Source organism: Oncorhynchus mykiss, chromosome 8 (assembly GCF_057628025.1).
Source record: "Oncorhynchus mykiss isolate SJ-2025 chromosome 8, ASM5762802v1, whole genome shotgun sequence".
Classification (NCBI taxonomy): Eukaryota; Metazoa; Chordata; class Actinopteri; order Salmoniformes; family Salmonidae; genus Oncorhynchus; species Oncorhynchus mykiss.
The window spans coordinates 54,595,588-54,616,081 of record NC_143029.1 but is presented as its reverse complement, the minus strand read 5'-3'; the positions used below and the strand labels follow the sequence as shown (position 1 = coordinate 54,616,081).

General features: G+C 43.2%; 1 protein-coding gene across 2 annotated transcripts; it reads right to left on the bottom strand.

The window, feature by feature from the left end:
- Positions 1 to 6,157: 6,157 nt before the first annotated feature.
- LOC110530091 (volume-regulated anion channel subunit LRRC8D) lies at positions 6,158 to 12,331 on the bottom strand. Of its 2 annotated transcripts, none has more exons than XM_036985648.2 (2): positions 11,731 to 12,331; positions 6,158 to 10,045 (listed from the first exon to the last, which is right to left on the bottom strand). In XM_036985648.2, exon 2 carries the CDS (start codon positions 10,041 to 10,043, stop codon positions 7,488 to 7,490), a length of 2,556 nt encoding a protein of 851 aa, XP_036841543.1. In that variant the 5' UTR covers positions 10,044 to 10,045; positions 11,731 to 12,331; the 3' UTR covers positions 6,158 to 7,487. The 2 variants fall into 2 exon arrangements, with proteins under 2 accessions (XP_036841543.1, XP_021468568.2); XM_021612893.3 differs by having other exon boundaries at positions 11,425 to 12,326.
- Positions 12,332 to 20,494: the final 8,163 nt, after the last annotated feature.

The window sequence follows — 20,494 nt, the reverse complement described above, 5'->3', positions numbered from 1 at the left end:
TCAACATCAACTGTTCAGAGGAGACTGCGTGAATCAGTCCTTCATGGTCAAATTGCTGCAAAGAAACCACTACTAAAGGGCACCAATAATAATGAGAGACTAGCTTGGGCCAAGAAACACGAGCAATGGACATTAGACCAATGGAAACTTGTCCTTGGGTCTGATGAGTCCAAATTTGAGATTTTTGGTTCCAACCGCTGTGTCTTTGTGAGACGCAGAGTAGGTGAATGGATGATCTCCGCATGTGTGTTTCCCCCTGTGAAGCATGGAGGAGGAGGTGTGATGGTGTGGGGGTACTTTGCTGGTGAAACTGTCGGTTTTATTTAGAATTCAAGGCACACTTAACCAGCATGGCTACTACAGCGATACGCCATCCCATGTGGTTTGTGCTTAGTGGGGCTATCATTTGTTTTTCAACAGGACAATGACCCAACACACCTCCAAGCTGTGTAAGAGCTATTTGACCAAGAAGGAGAGTGATGCATCAGATGACCTGGCCTCCACAATCACCCGACCTCAACCCAATTGAGATGGTTTGGGATGAGTTGGACCACAGAGTAAAGGAAAAGCAGCCAACAAGTGCTCAACATATGTGGGAACTCCTTAAAGACTGTTAAAATATATTTTGATTTGTTTAACACTTTTTGGATTACTACATGCTTCCATATGTGTTATTTCATAGTTTTGATGTCTTCACTATTATTCAAATGATGGGTCCTTGCTGCAGTCGCTAGCTGCAGCGAACTGAAAAGAGTAGTGACCCAGGGATGCGTGTGCTTTTGGGACCTTTTACAGAATGTGACTGGCAGAACTGATGTTGTATGTGGAGGATGAGGGCTGCAGTAGATATGTCAGATAGGGGGAAGTGAGGCCTAAAAGGGTTTTTATAAATAAGCATCAATCAGTGGGTCTTGCGATGGTTATACAGAGATGACCAGTTTACAGACGAGTATAGAGTGCAGTGATGTCCTATAAGGAGCATTGGTGGCAAATCTGATGGCCGAATGGTAAAGAACATTTAGCCGCTCGAGTGGAACCTTACCTGCCGATCTATGAATTACTTCTCCGTAATCTAGCATGGGAAGGATGGTCATCTGAATCAGGGTTAGTTTGGCAGCTGGGGTGAAAAAGGAGTGATTACGATAGAGGAAACCAAGTCTAGATTTAACTTTAGCCTGCAGCTTTGATATGTGCTGACAGAAGGACCGTCTAGCCATAATCCCAAGTACTTGTATGAGGTGACTACCTCAAGCTCTAAACCCTCAGAAGTAGTAATCACACCTGTGGGGAGAGGGGAATTCTTCTTACCAAACCACATGACATTTGTTTTGGAGGTCTTCAGAACAAGATTATGGGCAGAGAAAGTTTGTTGGACACTACGAAAGCTTTGTTGTAGAGCATTTTACACAAAATCCGGAGAGGGGCCAGCTGAGTATAAGACTGTATCCTCTGCATATAAATGGATGAGAGAGCCTTCTATTACCTGATCCATGTTGTTGATGTAAATTGAGAAGAGCGTGGGGCCTAGGATCGAGCCATGGGGTACACCCTTGGTGACAGGTAGTGGCTGAGAAAGCAGATGTTCTGATTTTATACACATCACTCTTTGAGAAAGGTAGTTAGTAAACCAGGCCAAAGACCCCTCAGAGACACCAATACACACAAGAATGGAATGGTCTACCGTATCAAAAGCTTTGGCCAAGTCCATAAAAATAGCAGCACAACATTGCTTAGAATCAAGGGCTATGGTGACATCATTTAGGAACTTTAAGGTTGCAGTGACACATCCATAAACTGAGCGGAAACCAGATAGTATACCAGAGAGAATACTGGAGACATCAAGAAAGCCAGTCAGTTAATTCAGTTTTTCCAACACTTTTGATAAACAGGGCAAAATAGAAATAGGCCTATAACAGTTGGGATTAATCTTGATCTCCCCCTTTAAATAAAGGATGCACCATGGCTGCCTTCCAAGCAATGGGAACCTCCCCAGAGAGGAGAGACAGGTTAAAAAGGTCAGAGATAGACTTGTCGATTAGAGGGTCAGCATCCTTAAAGAAGAAAGGGTCTAAACCATCTGATTCAGATGTTTTTTGTTGTTGTCAAGTTTAAGGAGCTCCTTTAGCACCTCGGACTCAATGACCGCCTGCAGGGAGAAACTTTGTAGTGGGGGAAAAAGAGAGAGGAGCATCGGGGATAGTCGCATTAGAAGGGGTGGGAGGTGAGGAAACGTTGGATGGGCAAGGAAGCATGGTTGAGTCAAATAGGAATCCTGACTTTATGAAGTGGTGATTATAAAGCTCAGTCATGTGCTTCTTGTCAGTAACAACCACATCATCAACTTTAAGGGACATGGGCAGCTGTGAGGAGGAGGGTTTATTCTCCAGGTTTTTAACCGTTTTCCAGAACTTCTTGGGGTTAGACCCACAGAGAGAGAACTGCTCCTTAAAGTAACTAACTTTGGCCTTCCGGATAGCCCGAGTGCACTTATTTGTCATTTGTCTGAACAAGAGCCAGTCTGCCTGAGTATGTGTGTGCTGAGCCTTTCGCCAAATGCAATTCTTGAGGTGGAGTAACTCTGCAAGACCACGGTCGAACCTGGGACTGAACCTGTTTTTAATTCTCATTTTCTTTATGGGGGTGTGTTTGTTAACAGTATCACTGAAAATATCAAAAAAGAAGGTCCAAGCCTCCTCGACAGAGGATCAAGCTGATTCTATACCAATTTACAGAAGCCAGGTCATGAAGAAAGGCTTGCTCTTGAAAGTCTTTTAGCAAGCGTCTATGACAATTCAGGACAGGTCATTTCACTGAGGAGTCATTACGAACACAGGCTGTAAAGCAGTGATCACTAAGGTCATTACAGAAAACACCAGATCTATCAGGATTATTTGTGAGGATAACATTGAGGAGAGTAGCCTTTTCTGGGGTTTTGGAATCATACCTTGTGGGATTGGTAATAATCTGAGAAAGATTGATTAAGTCCCATTGCTTTAGGACTTGTTAAGGTGGTTTAAGCATGTCCCAGCTTAGGTCACCTAGCAGGACAAATTCAGATTTAGTTTAAGGGGCCAGGAGAGAGCTTAGCTCAGGTACAGGCCGGTGCTGATTATAGTTTACGTTAGCTAACTGGCCATTCAATAACTAGCTAGCTAACAGTTAATGTTATTGCATTAATTATTTTTTCTGGCATATTTGCATTTAAAAAACAAAACAAAAAACAATCAACATCTTTATCAACTACATGGCTATTAAGAATTTTTGATTAACTAGTTAACAACATATTATGTGCCCAATGTCCCTTCAACATCCTAGTCGCGGTCCAAAGCATTACGGATATTCATATTTCTATTCCATTACTGTCTCGTTTACGTGGCTGCAGGTGGCTAAAAGCCTAGCAAGCTTTCCTCGTGCTACAAATAAACTACATTGGACAACACCACTTTCAATTTCTCCCTGCAGGAGCAAGGAGGTGGCAGAATAGAGATCATTTTTCTTCTTCTGTGTATTTTTTAAGGCCGCTGGCAACCAACTTTAAAGTGCATTACCGCCACCAACAGGACTGGAGTGTGGACCAGAGGTCTAAGCAGCATAGAGACAGACAGAGAACACATTTTTATATCTGTGCCATTTATAACATCTGTGAAAGCACTGGCAGGGGAAAATACGGAAGCTTCTCATTCCTTTAAAGCCAACTCTAAGTGTGTGTTCATCTGTTTTGTTTAAGCACTGTACCAGACTCCATCTAACCATGGTCTCTGCTGTTGGCTGTAATGTCAGAAAAACACCTTTTAGAGTACTGTAGTCCCTAAATCCAGTGTTGTAAAACATGTTGTTCTTCTTGTCACACAGGAAGCATTGAAGGAGGAACTGGTTTGCCCGAAGCTTCACAATTTCCTCGACTTGCGTGCCTCTTCAAGCTGCTTTAAAAGCCCAACCACATGCTCTCAAAATGAATACTGCCAACTCTACATGGTTCTATTCCAAACACAGGCCATGCAAATTAATACATGTTCCTTTTCTGTTGGTAGAAGGCTTACAGAAAATCAACTCAAAATGAACTTGCATGGCCTTTATGTAGAGCAGACGGGCAGATACTGATGCATTTATTGTGAATGATTGTAAATGGGAGCTAGTGACCGAGGCTAAACCAAATATTGTAAACTCACAAAAAACACTAAAGTGATTGAAGTTCAGATCGCAAGTCTATATCTGAACATGATTTGGCAAGCCATATTCTCAGCTTGAGGGTCCTGATCCAGAGAGTCACTGTAGATACAAGATTCGGTTACATATACTGTACCTGCTATGAACTATTGAAAATGACAGAAAAGACATATGTAATAATAAACAACTACCTTAGCTCATCTGGCTCCTCAGCGGGTGCATCCTTTCCATGACGGGCAGCCTCACTGTAACACAGAAAAATACATTACAGTTGATTATTGACTCTCCCTGACAAGTTGTTTAATAAACTAGTAGTTAGCTAGTTTAGGGGTAAGCTACGCTAGATAGGCCTACCTTGCAGCTTTTCTGATGATGGTCTTCCTGCCAGGTTTTGGGGTGGACATCCAGGTGAACACAGAGTCGGCACAACCTGCACCTTTAGCATCCGTTTCCCACTTATGGTCTTTAAAAAGGAGTCCACAACAGTGTTTTGAACACACTTTGGTTGTTGTCAATTAACTCTGTAGGGAAATATTGATCCAGTTTAGTTATCAAGCATTATAACTTGCTATATTGGTTAGAGATGCAAAAATAGGTACTAAGTACCAATGTTAGAATTTCTCAACTAACTGGTGGCTGTGTTGTTAGCCTGGCTGGACAGTAGATATCTAGCTAACTAGCTAAGCTAACTAGCAACATTAAATTCAAAAATCTTAACTTACCTTATAATGTGGCCTGACAACTCGCTTTATTTTCACCACTCATTGGCGTCGGGTTTTGCACAGTCTTTGGGGAAACTGTGAAAAGTTAATTCTCTGCATGACTTCCTCCTTTTGTAGGAGTTACATCCAGGGACACAGCAGTATGACTTTTGACTATGTTGCCTAGGTTTCCGGCCTCTGTTTCCCACCCTGGTCCTCATTTTCATTTAGCCGGAAGTGACATGTCGTGTGAATTGAGGCATTTTCTCCATTTTAAAGTAGTCCATTTTCTTTTTCACGATTGGCTGATCCCTCCCGATGACCTAATTGGACATGACTCCAACAGGGTCACCAGGAGGGATCAGCCAGTGAAGTTGTAAGTCCCACCCAGCTGACTACATTAAAATGATGGAAGCCCTCAATAGTACTATACATGTTACAACGGCCTTATGGCCACTAGAGGCCTCTATCATTCTCTATGGGTGGATGGGAGCAGCATATCTGTGGCTTGCTTTTAATGCCATTATTAGCTACAATAAAGTGTAACCGGGTGCAGCAGCAAGCAAATGTCCAACAAAGTGCTGGAGTTTTTTGCCATCCTCCTTGAAAGGAGATGAAGAAAGTCACACACAAAACTCAACTTGACTATGATATTGAATTACCAAAGTACTGGCAAGATAGTGTTCTCAGCAAAGCCTGAATTGATCTCATCTGCCCTGTTGTCAGAGTTACAGGCAATAACTTTGAGATTGTATTTCAAAAGATGCTTTTTTAATTCAAATTTCCTTATTGTTTTGGCATGACATCATCCTTAAAGATGTTGTGTACATTGTACCTTTGCTTGATCAAGGAAATTCAGTTAATGTAATATATATATATATATATATATATATATATATATATATATATATATATATATATATATATATATATATATATATATATATATATATATATATATATTAGAAGTGGTGTACAATATCACAGTAAAGCAGCATTAAGCAGTCTCACAAAGTAAGGCATAGGGCTGTTGTAGAATCTGTCAGTCCGAGATGAATCGGGTAGATCTGCCACTGACATGGGCTCTCATCTGAGGCAGACATTTGTTGTCATCCTGGGATTTTGCAAGCTTCTGTGCAAAGGACTCCAGGGACTGCAAGGCCAGGTTGCACATCGTTGGCTCTTCTCAAGTTGGTTGTGTTGGTGGGCTGTGAGACCTGGGTGCCATAAATAATGTCCAATTACCATTGAGAAATGCGTTGAAACAGAGAGTGACAAGAACTGGAAAATTTTATCTAAAATCTAGTTTTATTGTGCCATAAATTAACGGACTTTGAGCGTATGATCAGTAATTTGGTATGGTGGCAAATGTGAACAGTTCATGTACAGTACAGAAATACATAGACAAAAAGCAATAACAATCTTTGTCCCATTGTTCTCTCCCTTTTGTCAAACCTCATCCCTTTTCAATCACACATCTTAAAACAAAACAAAACAAAAAGTAGGTTTTGTATGGTCTGTGATAGGCGAGTGTAATCCATAGAAAACATTCAACAATCTATGAGAAAAGCAAATATTGTTTATGCAAAGTACTCCCAATTTCAAGCGTAATCCCCAAGAGGAGGTAAAAGTTCAGACTCTATCTTTTATTCCCCCAGTGAACTTAGTATGATCACATAGGCAAGACTGTGCCGAAGAAGTTCTAAACAGTTCCCAGTAGACTGAGGATCCCCCCCCTCTTATCAACACACGACAACTGTCACTCCGCTGACAGACCAATGTCTCGGCTGCAGGACGTCATCGAAGCAAATGAATGAAACGTTATTTAAACAAAAGTGAATTACTACTGAAAGGAGAGCATTTGTTCTCTCATTGAATGGTGATGTGAATAATGACAGTGAATGTTTAGGCAAACATGCTGTTTGGGCCTTTCTTATTAAAGCCCTCACTGAGAAATAGCAGCAGTTAAGGTTGAAAAGCTATTGCCCATGGTTAACATTATACCTGAGTAGCTAATACAATATATATTAATAAGTCAGAAATTCAATTCCCGTTAACAATATTATGCAATAATACCCTAGGAAGCAACTGAAAGCGTTTTTAAAATCCTGAACATTCTTAAATATTTGAACAAAAATACTACTTTGAAACGATAAATGCAAAAAGTCATTATGTGATTATAGTGCTCTGCAGTCTGCATTCTCTCTCACTTTATTAAGTTAAAAGGGTCAAGGAACAAGCCATATTGTGAAATGTATAATCAATAAAACGTGGTTCAATACCCTGTGAAAGTAACCACCACTTCCGCTTTACTTCCGGGTCATGTCCCCATATCTTTTCAATGGGCTTGAAGTTATATAATCAAATTCGTGAAAACAGGGTCCTTTAAGAAATACATCAAATCATATTCATGTTATGGATGAATTCACTTCTGCCAGATGCCTTTTATGAAATATTTGGCTTGAAGACCATTGTGCCAGGTTTTTGCCCAAAAGTTCAAAAACTGCTACTTCCTGGTGAACAATATCTTAATTTCATGGCGTATTGCTTCAGTGAGTTATAATATACATTTCAGTTAGTCACTGTACTGTAAGGGTTTGAAATATCAGAGATTATAAGCTATAAACCACTCGCAAAGGACACATTGGTCTCCCGACTGATGCTCTCCTTTACTTCTATGGGTAAAGTGTCAAAAAGGTGGTCCTCGACAATGAGGCAGTTTTTACGTAGAAGGCGACAGTTCCCCAGTAGCGAGGGAAGGCGGTCCAGACTGTTTCCCCTCAGCTCCAGCTGAGCGAGCTGCACCAACTGACCCACTGTCTCAGGCAGGGTGATGAGGCCATTGTTGCTCAGACACAGGACCTTCAGCTTGGTGCACCTGAACAGCTGCTTGGGCAGCACCTCCACCTTGTTTGCATTAATGGCGAAGTGCTGGAGGTTCTGCAGGAGACCCACGTCCGGCGGGATCACTGTGATGGAGTTCTGACTGACGTCCAGGTACCTCAGCTTGGGGAGGTGGAACAGCGCCGGCGGGAGTATCTCCAGTTTGTTGTGCGAAAGGTGAAGTGACTCCAAACACTTGACTTGGCCTATGGAGGCTGGAATGGTGATGATTTTGTTGTGCCACAGTTTGAGGCAGGTCAACCTCTTGAGGTGCTGAAAGCTGATGATCTCCTCAATGGTGCGAATGTTGTTGGATTTGAGATCCAGCTCTTGAAGGTTGGTTAAGCTGAAAATAGCATGGGGGATCCTCTCCAGCTCACAGTTGTGCAACTCCAGATCGGCAAGGTTAGTCATCTTCTTGAGGCTGTTCAGTACCAGTAGTTTAGTACCATCATTGTGCACTACCAGTTTGATCAGGTGTGGGGACAGCTCAGTTAGACTTGAAGGCATCTTGGTGAGGTTGCTCTTCAGGTACAATGTCTTGAGATGTTTTAAATCTCGCATGGACTCTAGTCCTATCATTTTGTTGTGTTCTGAGCTTAAATTCCCTACCAAGTTAAGCTCCCTCAAACTTCTCAACAAATAAACCCAAGTGGGGATCTCAGCGACATCTGTGAACTTGACATGAAGGCAGCGGAGGTGGTCACGGAGAAAGACAAAGGCTGTCTGCTCAACTTTGGCAGGGCAGTGGCAGAGGTGCAGCTCATGCATACTGGTCATTTGGGAAATCTTTGCCGAAAACCTGACCTCAGGAATTAGTTCTAGTTTAAGTATTTCCAGGTCGGTGAGATCAAACACTGCATTGGGGAGACCAGAGAGCATGAAGAGGTGGAGCTCCTGCTGGTCTTGGGCATTTCGGGTCACAAGCTGTCTGAGCTTCTCAAATGTCCACTCGTGGTTCAGACTGATCTCCCTCAGCTTGTTCTCGCTGACCTCTGAGAGGAAGACACCAAACCGTTTGGAATACAGCTGGTCGTACTGATCGACCATGTGTAGGAGGAACGCAAAATCGTTCTTCACGTCAGGAATGTCACTGAAGCTACTCTCCTCTCTGACTTTCTCAAATGAGTACTCTTTAAGGGGGCGCCTGAAAAGCCAGTGGAGGGAATACAAGCAGACCATCCCATAGATCAATATGAGGGCCATGTAGCTGAGGAGGAGCTTTCTCAGCATGAACGCCATGTTGTGGGTACAAAAGAACTGCTTATACCCAGTTAAGTGTTTGATGTCGGGCTCACATTTGTGGCGAAAGTTGATGGCAGCCATAAAGGTTGACGTATATGACAGAATCAAAATGAACTTGACCGTTTTGACCACGGTCTGAGCTACGTAGAGCTTGTAGATGAAATCGCTGTCCTCCACATGGGCACGGAATTTTCTCACCTTCTCAAAAAGAGCCTTGGCCTGCTCTCCATCCTTCTTGTCCAGGATAGTCATACTTGGTGCCTCAGCAACATGCGTATCTGCTGAGAACTTGACTCCTGCATTCCCAAGCATAGGAGTAGATGTGTTGGCAGCATTTTCGTCTTTATTTTCCTGTGATAACTCTCTCGGTGCGGAAGTGGTGCCAGTCAGTCTCTGCTTGTTCTCCTCAGAATCCTCACAGGCTGTCTCGGACAAAGCCTTTGTAGTCCATGGAGACTCAAAGCACCGTCCGAGAATGGACACAAAGTGTTCAATCTTTGAGCTTGTCTTGGGGTATTTGAACCAGAAGTTACTACTGACCATAAGCACAAGGGTGTGGATGAGGGTGAGGTACGGGAAGTACTTTGAGTACCAGGGCAAGGCAACATGGTAACACATTTGGTTGACAAAGATGTACTGCTGATAATCTAAGTTGGTTCGGATCCCTGTGGGCTCAGGTTGCTGCATTTTGCTCTCTTGCTTCACAACGATGGGCTGGGTGTTGTGGATCTCATGTACTGCACTGTCTGGTAGATCTTTAGTGGGCATTGGTGTAGCAAGCAATGTTGTCATACTAACTGCTGATGAGGTGGTTTCTTGCTGACATTGGGTTGTGCAAGAGTTTGGCCCTGCCGCCGCCTCCTCCGCTTCTTCCAGGCAGGGAAGGCACGCCACCTGGTCCTTTGTGATCTGCATCGTCATGGCGAAGATGGACAACATGAGCATGACCACCCCCAGGTAGTCCATGAAGACGTCCCACCATGGTTTTAGGATGCGGTAGGTCGGCTGGGTGTCATTCAGCGATGCTAACTCAGTGATGGTAAACATTCCTGCAATGGAAGAAGACCGGGTATTTAGCTAGTATGGAAAGCACTTCTTTCTCAACCAATCTAATTAGAAATAAATAAAACAAGCACTTCAAATGTGTGTTTTTGTTTGGAATCAAATCGATTTTTGTTGGTAAATGTTTGTACTTGGTATGGTTATAAAGGTTAAAAAGGTAATAAAGGTTGACAGCATTATGTTTTAGAACTAAATTGAATGGCTCTCCATGAGAAAATGGCATATAAAACACAAAACGGCATGAGTAATGACATTGGCATATTACTCTCTCTCATGCATCTCTATAGAGAATTTGAAAACATCTGATGACAAAGCTTAGAGTCTACATCTGGGCCAGACTAGTTATGACATGTGGAAACTGGAATGACAAAGGTTCCTCTAATGTTAGTCTACAGACTATTGCAAGTCATTGAGAAGATTATAATACTGGTGTGCCCTTTTAAGAAGCAATGGTAATTGTGCCCAGATTCAACATGTGGGAGCACTTCCTTCTCTGAGCCTTTTCCCCCACGGTAAAAAAAATAAAAATGTTTAAAATTGTTTTATGACAGTGAATATACATTGCCCAAACTAGGTAGCCTAGATAATGATCACTACTCTTAATATTTATAACTGTTACAACACTATTAAGAGTTATTTTATGGCATACACTTTTCCTTACCAGTATTCTAAAACAAATATGGTAGCTTTACCAACCAATTAAACGTGATGATATTTGGTTTCATTCATAATTTCCTTTCATAGTTGAACTAAAGAATGACAGTAATATCAATACATATTTTGATGTTATAAGGCTAGTAGCCTATAGGCTTTATTTATAGCTACAGTATAATATGAATCAAAAATACTTTAAGGTGACATCCCAGTAAGAGGAAGCCATCATTAAAGACGTTTTGCATTTCATAAAAGCAGAAGATCTGTAGGTGAGAGCGTGTGGTTGACCGTAGAGACAGCCCTGGTCTAAAAAAAAGAGAAGAGCAGAGAGACCAGTTGTGGAATACACCTAGGCTACTGATCGAACATATCATTTCATTTGGGAAATATAAACCATTAGACACATGTTAAACTCTTGAGATTCTTCTAGAGATCTTGCGCATTCATTTTCCTGTTGCTGTCTGACTCTGAGGTCAGGTGACTTGCTGTAACGTGGGGTAAACTTAAACTGTAACTCAACTGCAGCATGTGCCCAGAGTTAAACATTTACAGTGCGTTCCTTAACAATTTATATTATCTTGCCACTTGCAATAGCCTAAATAAACTACCCTGGGATAACCGCACAGTATGACAATCAACATCAAACAAATATAAATTAGGATTTTACAGTTTTTACAGCGTGGTAAATGCGAGAAAGAAATATCATACTTACTATCTTGTTTGACGTTATCTCTTATCAATTTGATTTCCGGCACTACATTCCACTTTTATGGTCAAGACAGTTCCTTCCGACGGTTCAGATCAAATAATTAAACCATCATCTATGGAATAACGCTTGTGACCAAGAATATTATGTTCGTGACAGTGCGAATGTCAGCACCATTCTCAATACCCGCGGTTCTGCATTGGCTACCTGATAAACACTAGCTACGTGAATAATATGCGCAGAACGTCTGCCTCCGTACGCATGTAATTCAAAGTAAAGGATAGTCCAACTTTAACATTAAAGTGCTATTACCGGCGTTTATGAGATGGTGGATGCCACAGATCAACGTCCTAAAGACACAACGTGCTTCTCTCAGATGCCACCAAATTCGAGAAAGGCCTAATAATGAAAACTAGGGCACCACCTACTCTACTACGACTTGATCGAATGTTTCTCCCGCGTGAACATTCTGTTACAATATAACTCATCCGGAAACTTTGAACTGTAACCATCTGTTCAGTAACTATGTAGCAATTACTACTTTTCAGTCTGTAAATGAATACATTGTATCCGGCACATCATATCTGCTGCCCCAGTAACAATCCTTGCGAGCTCTCGTCCTGTCTGTCTGTAGTTAGGCTAGATAGCCAGCCTAATTGTGAAATATGAAGACGTTAGGAATCTAGAACCCTTTTGGTGTAACTCGCTATCGACTGAAGTCATGCTGGATTTCCAGCTATGTCTGGATTTGGTTGCTTGCTTGCACCGGTGCACTGCACACGGTTGAGGAAGTGTCTCTTGAGTATGGTACAGGTTCCAACCGGTCCAGGCTAGATCATGTAAAAAGAGTGGGCTACCCTCCTCTCAACCCTTGTACTCTCAGAGGAAGTGAATAAAAACAAGTCCATGGAGTGCCAGGCAGGGGCGGACTGGGACAAAAATTCAATCCTGGCATTTTAGCCACACCAGCCCACATCACCTTACAACTTTTATTTTACCAGTCACCGGTGAAACATAGTCCTACTCCTTTTTTGACCAGCTCATGTTTAAAATACATACAACATGTAAAAACATCACTGGAGATACAACTCCAAAGTGTTATTTGATATTACATATAGAGCCAACATATTAAGGAACTGTATCTTTCTGTTTAGTGATAGATTACATTTGGCTCAATATACCTTTTAAAAGCCTAACTACTTATATTGAAAGATAAATTCCTGGATTTCATATATGTCCCCCCTATCCTTATGGGGCTCCCGAGTTGCACGATGGTCTAAGGCACTGCCTCTCAGTGCAAGAGGCATCACTGTAGTCCCTGGTTCACATCCAGCTGTGATTGGGAGTCCCATAGGGCAGTGCACAATTGGCCCAGCATCACCAGTCATTGTAAATTAGATTTTGTTCTTAACTGACCTGCCTAGTTAAATAAAGGTTAAATTGACATTTTAAATATTGTCCTAGCTCACTCATTAATGTCTTAATCGAAATTACGGATTGCCTCTTATCTGTCAATTGACAGTAGAAACCACATTTGTTTAAGCAAGTCAGCCATATCAGCTATGTTTTTTAAAGCTGAATGAACTGTTTCACTGCCAGACAAGGCTCTGCTGATAGCCAGGTGTAGCTGTGGTAAGGATTCACTCCATGGTGCTGAAAAGAAAGCTCTGCTTTTGGGGCAGCTTTATGTAGGTCATAACAGTTTGTGGGCACCGTTTGTCACCATTATAATGCAATTTATGTATTGTTAACTGTTTTTATGTGTAGTAGCTTTGCTGGCATGCATCTAAAAACAGTTTTTTGAGTTTGCCCCACCAGGATTTACTAAAATTGCCACTGAGTACCTGTTAAAAAAATAGTAAGCAGCTCAGGTCATGTAGGAAAAAAACAGGGAGGCAGCGCACAGATGTACTTCCAGTTGTAATATTTTGGCTCAATATTATATATTCAACAGTAATTAACCCTTAGGATATATATATATATTTTCAACCTTTATTTAACTAGTCAAGTCAGTTAAGAACAAATTCTTGTTTACAATTATGGCCTACCAGGGAACAGTGTGTTAACTGCCTTGTTCAGGGCCAGAACGACAGATTTTTACCTTGTCAATTCGGGGATTCAATCAGAACTCTTGAAATGTACTGCAACAGAATTCAGAACATGGGCCATTCTTACAGTATTCTCCCTGTACACCACGTCAGAACCATAGGATAAATGAAGGGGGCATGTTATGCCTAGTGAAATAAAGGTTAAATAAAATCAAATTAAAATACATGCAGACAATGAAATCTCTTACAATGTTCAATGATTACATTTCTCTAAAACAGGCTATAGGCTATATGTGCACCACCAAGTCAGAACAGTAGGCTAAATTATGAGACCAAATTATGACCAAATTATTAGGGTGAGGCACATGGGCTACGAACAGCTTACTACACAACATACATTTAGTATTACTTTCTTAGCTACAGTGTACATATCTCCCTGGCATAACATAATTTATGCAGCAGCATAAAATACATTTTTGGACTCACCTTGTGGTGCTGTGCTCACTTGAACAGGAAAGTGGTGCAGGAAAGTGGTCCTTCTTGTGGGCAAATTTTGTCATCAAACTTTGTCATCAAAGTCTGGCATTCTCTGGATTTATGGTGCTTTCAAGAACACTTTGATGAATCATGATGTCAGTGATCTTGAGGTCGTAGCTCTAGAAAGAGGCCCGGGTTCCCGACTTGGAATTCCGAATTGAATGTCAGTTCAAAACGTATTTTCCCAGTCAGAGCTAGTTTTTTCCCGAGTTCCCAGTTGTATAGAACGAGGCAGAAGTCATGCTGGATTGACAGCATGGCCAATGTATTCAACCTTTTCTGGCCTATGGTGTGTTGCGAGTTCATTTTTATCCTTTTATGCTTGGAAAAGATAACCTTAAACCACACACCCTCTCCACTGACTACAAGAAGAAAACCAGCCCAGTCACGGACCAGGATGTCTTGCTCCCAGGCAGACTAAATAACTTTTTTGCCCGCTTTGAGGACAATACAGTGCCACTGACACGGCCTGCAACGAAAACATGCGGACTCTCCTTCACTGCAGCCGAGGTGAGTAAAACATTTAAACGTGTTAACCCTCGCAAGGCTGCAGGCCCAGACGGCATCCCCAGCCGCGCCCTCAGAGCATGCGCAGACCAGCTGGCCGGTGTGTTTACGGACAATTTCAATCAATCCCTATACCAGTCTGCTGTTCCCACATGCTTCAAGAGGGCCACCATTGTTCCTGTTCCCAAGAAAGCTAAGGTAACTGAGCTAAACGACTACCGCCCCGTAGCACTCACTTCTGTCATCATGAAGTGCTTTGAGAGACTAGTCAAGGACCATATCACCTCCACCCTACCTGACACCCTAGACCCACTCCAATTTGCTTACCGCCCAAATAGGTCCACAGACGATGCAATCTCAACCACACTGCACAATGCCCTAACCCATCTGGACAAGAGGAATACCTATGTGAGAATGCTGTTCATCGACTACAGCTCGGCATTCAACACCATAGTACCCTCCAAGCTCGTCATCAAGCTCGAGACCCTGGGTCTCGACCCCGCCCTTTGCAACTGGGTACTGGACTTCCTGACGGGCCGCCCCCAGGTGGTGAGGGTAGGCAACAACATCTCCACCCCGCTGATCCTCAACACTGGGGCCCCACAAGGGTGCGTTCTGAGCCCTCTCCTGTACTCCCTGTTCACCCACGACTGCGTGGCCACGCACGCCTCCAACTCAATCATCAAGTTTGCGGACGACACAACAGTGGTAGGCTTGATTACCAACAACGACGAGACGGCCTACAGGGAGGAGGTGAGGGCCCTCGGAGTGTGGTGTCAGGAAAATAACCTCACACTCAACATCAACAAAACTAAGGAGATGATTGTGGACTTCAGGAAACAGCAGAGGGAACACCCCCCTATCCACATCGATGGAACAGTAGTGGAGAGGGTAGTAAGTTTTAAGTTCCTCGGCATACACATCACAGACAAACTGAATTGGTCCACTCACACAGACAGCATCGCGAAGAAGGCGCAGCAGCGCCTCTTCAACCTCAGGAGGCTGAAGAAATTCGGCTTGTCACCAAAAGCACTCACAAACTTCTACAGATGCACAATCGAGAGCATCCTGGCGGGCTGTATCACCGCCTGGTACGGCAACCGCTCCGCCCACAACCGTAAGGCTCTCCAGAGGGTAGTGAGGTCTGCACAACGCATCACCGGGGGCAAACTACCTGCCCTCCAGGACACCTACACCACCCGATGTTACAGGAAGGCCATAAAGATCACCAAGGACAACAACCACCCGAGCCACTGCCTGTTCACCCCGCTATCATCCAGAAGGCGAGGTCAGTACAGGTGCATCAAAGCTGGGACCGAGAGACTGAAAAACAGCTTCTATCTCAAGGCCATCAGACTGTTAAACAGCCACCACTAACATTGAGTGGCTGCTGCCAACACACTGACTCAACTCCAGCCACTTTAATAATGGGAATTGATGGGAAATGATGTAAAATATATCACTAGCCACTTTAAACAATGCTACCTAATATAATGTTTACATACCCTACATTATTAATCTCATATGTATACGTATGTACTGTACTCTACATCATCTACTGCATCCTTGTGTAATACATGTATCACTGGCCACTTTAACTGTGCCACTTTGTTTACATGCTCATCTCATGTGTGTATGCTGTACTCAATACCATCTACTGTATCTTGCCTATGCCGCTCTGTACCATCACTCATCCATATATCTTTATGTACATATTCTTTATCCCCTTACACTGTGTATAAGACAGTAGTTTTGGAATTGTTAGTTAGATTACTTGTTGGTTATTACTGCATTGTCGGAACTAGAAGCACAAGCATTTCGCTACACTCGCATTAACATCTGCTAACCATGTGTATGTGACAAATAAAATTTGATTTGATTTGATTTGAATAACAGGCTAACGATTGCTTTGCAAAGCTTGCAGTTAGCCACTGATTCCTACCCACATATCGTTGTTGAATTTGCGATTTCCAACTTGTTGTGTAATGTTTATGTCCAATGGCCGATGAGCACCGATATGTTTTCGCTATAATTTCTCTTCATATGACAAGGAATGAAAAGGATTTGCCAGTAGATTGTCGACTTGATTCATGATGATGACTGCTTGCTAGCTAAGATTTTGAAAGTATGATGTTGACATGATCAGTCCAATCAAAGTTACGGTAGATATAATGTGATTTGACGTCATTTTGTCTGTGGCCCGTGACCTTGAGCCTTCTTGAATGAGCACTTCTAATTTTAAATATATGGCAGCACCCAAGGGGCTTGAATTTTCGAGCTCTCACCATTTTTTTGCGGTTTTGCAGGTGATGTAGTGTCCCCATGAGTGACAGAACATTGAGCCAATCATGGCGCAACTAGAGAACATTACCAACCCCTACGCTCCGTATTTTCCGCTGGCTGCCCCACCAACACCACAGAAAGCACTAGCTAGGCTGAAACAGCTGCATTTTGGAGCTACATTACTCAAGAAAGCAAAAAAGAGACCATGTTTGCATGCAGCTTTATTAACACAAATATTTGTTTCTACATTGTTTGCAAACTGATATGTGACACGTATTAATGCCAAAATAATATGCAACCCCACCCCCAAAAAATGCCCCACCTGTCCTGAATGACGGTTCACCACTGCAGGTACTGCAGGAATGTCTACCAATGGCATGGCATGTCAATCTTTTTGTAAGAAATTATTACTGGTCACATTTATTAAGTATTTCTACATTATAAAGAGCACTTACTTTAGATTAAGGACTGCAAAAAGTGAACACACAATTTATAAATGCCCTGTTAAATGGTTTATTATGGACCTTTGAACTACCTTGTTACCCATCCGGTACTATTAGACAAAGAAGAAAACAAATGCCTACTTTATTAACCAAACACTTGCCTCCTCTCATAACATCACCTCATACCCGCTCTCCTCTCCGTTTCCTTGATAAATCTGCCACCAGGCTCCGGGACCATCAGACACATCACCACACCACTCAACCTCACCGTGGAGTCAAGAGAACATTCCCTTCTTCATCCTTAGTGCACCAGCTCACAAGATCATCCTCGGCCTCCCATGGCTCCAATGCCATAACCCTACCATCTCATGGTTGAGGATGAAAATCACAGACTGGGCACCCGAATACCGGAGGACCTACTTTCCCATCCCCGGTGGTTCTATGTCGGTTGAGAGTCCTGTGGTTGCTCCTCAGCCCAACATCCCGGAGGTATACCAGGACCTGCGGGAGGTAATATGCAACCGACCTGCTTGCAGGCTTTGCGCCCTCGCGCAGACACATCTACCCTCTGTCGGTGGCTGAAACCAAGGCCATGGAGGAGTACATCCATGAGGCGCTCCAACAGGGATTCATCCGCACGTCCACCTCTCCTGCATCTGCAGGCTTCTTTTTCGTGTCAAAGAAGGATGGAGGATTACGCCCATCTATTGATTACAGAGCTGCAGAGTGCATACAATCTCATCCGCATCCGGGAGGGGGATGAATGGAAGACAGCTTTCAGCATGATATCTGGTCACTATGAGTACTTGGTGATGCCTTTTGGCTAAGCCAATGCTCTCTGTGTTCCAAGCATTCGTTAACGAGGTGTTCCAGGACATGCTCGGATGCCAGGTGGTCGTGTATATCGACAACATCCTGGCCTACTCTGCTACCTTGGAGGATCACATCGCTCACGTCCGAGTAGTTCTGGAATGCCTCCTGGCCAACCAACTATATGTCAAGGCAGTGGTGCCAATTTCATCAGGAAGCTGTTTCCTTTCTAGGCTACCAGATCAGGCTGCAAGGAGTGATGATGGACGTTAAGAAGGTAGATCTGGTCAGGTCATGGCCAGTCCCAACCGCCATAAAGGGGTTACAGCGGTTTTTGGGGTTTGCCAACTTCTACCACCATTTCATCAGGAACTTTAGCTCCATCGCCTCTCCTCTCATCTCTCTCCTCAAGGGTGGTCCCCATAGGTTGGTGTGGAGTCCAGCAACTGACAAGGCCTTCCGCCTACTGAAGGGGCGTTTCACCTCCGCCCCATTGCTCAAACACCCTGATCCGACGCTACCCTTTGTGGTGGAGGTGGACGCTTCAGAGGTGGGTGTGGGGGCTGTCCTTTCTCAGTGACAAGGTAATCCACAGAAATTTTATTTTTGTACATATTACTCTAAGAAATAATCCCCTGTAGAGAAATTATGACGTTGGCGATCGAGAGCTCCTGGCAGTGAAGTTGGCATTAGAGGAGTGTAGACACAGGTTGGAGGGTGCCAAGGACCCATTCGTCATACTCACCGACCATCAGAACCTGGAGTACATACGGACAGCGAGGCGGCTGAACCCGTGCCAAGCAAGGTGGGCCCTTTTCTTTACTAGATTTGACATCACACTGACCCAAAGCTAATGCCCTGTCCCATCTCTACGATTCAGGAGGGGGTCCTGAATGCACCCATAATTTCTCCCTCTCGGGTCATAGCCCTTGTGGTCTGTGACGTGTGGTTCAGGCGCGCAGAAGTGTGAAGCGATGACCACGTGAGACTCCAGTGCGCCGTCCACTGTCAGAAGGAGCAGACGGATTGCCACCGCAGTAAGACTCCCTTGTTCCATCTTGGTGATCGTGTCTGGCTCTCCACCAGGAACCTCCCACTCTGCCTGCCCTGCAAGAAGCTGAGCCCCCGGTTTGTGGGGCTGTTCAAGGTTCTCCGGAGGGTCAACAAGATGAAGTATAGATTACAGCTCCCCAGTGACTATCTTACCTTCCTTTCATGTCTCCCTTCTCAGGCTGGTGGTTCCTGGTCCCCTGGCTGAGTCACTCTCTCTCCTTCTGTGTTTGTCATAGAATGATGCCAGGACTAGTTTATGAAGATAGATTTCCAGCGTTGTGCTTTGTTTGACAGTGCTGCGTGACAGGCCTTTCAGCAAATGAAATAGACAGGATATAGGCAGGGCTTTCCAGCCTGCAGTGGCTATGTAATGTAATTTGACACCAGGGTCAGTCATTACTACAGCTCATAAGACCCACTCGCTGGCTGAAGAAACTGATATTCAGAAGAAAATAAACATTTAAAATACACAGTCCCTGAATTGACCTTTAACAGAGATTATTTAGCAAATATTATGCATTAATTCAGTGTTTCATTGTAATACATAATGACTTGTATTTGATAAAAAGCAGTAGCACTGTATTTAATGTCTAATAGATGGCTATTGGCGTATGTGTTATAAAATCCAATCTAATGACTTTTTAGACTATTGCTAGTTAGTGCCTGTCATATGCATTTCCCTGAATCCCGCCTTCCCTGAATTGAGCGTTAATTAACAATTAAGTGTTAATTAGCCTACTGTTTCACACGATATACAGCCACAATATTAACTGGCAGCAGTAGGCTAAGTCTGTGTCAGTGTGTCTCTTTTTTTCTGTTTTCTCCCTACCTCGACTGTCTTCTGCAGCAGCAGCTGGTCTGTCGGTGCTAAACCTAGATAATTTCTCAGCGCAGACAAGGTTCTTGGACCAGCAGAACCAGAAAAAAAAGAAAAAAAGTGGGTTACAAAAGTGGGAGTCAGAGCTGGTCTCTCTGCTGATGCACGTTTGAATTTGAATGTGAATTTTTGCACCACCTTAGCTCAGCCTATCAGAAAACTGGGCCAGCCATTCTTGGTAGGTGGGGAGGGGCAGCCATTGCCCAATGATCAGACATACTCAAATATATTATTATGACAGAGAAATTGTAACGACAACAAAAAATCTGCATATAAAAAATTGTGTCCCTTAAACTTTTTCTTACATTTGTATTGTTATTGTTTATTACAGGGGCACAACTTTGGTTTTAGAAGTGGGGGGACATAACAAAACAAAAAAATTGTCGGATAAAAACAGCCTACCCGATGCTCGGAGGCGTCCGCATGGTCCTAAAGCACACTGGTGCCTCGTTTTGTATCACATTCCAATGATAAAACTGGGGGGGACAAAAATGCAATTTCAGAATGTGGGGGATACT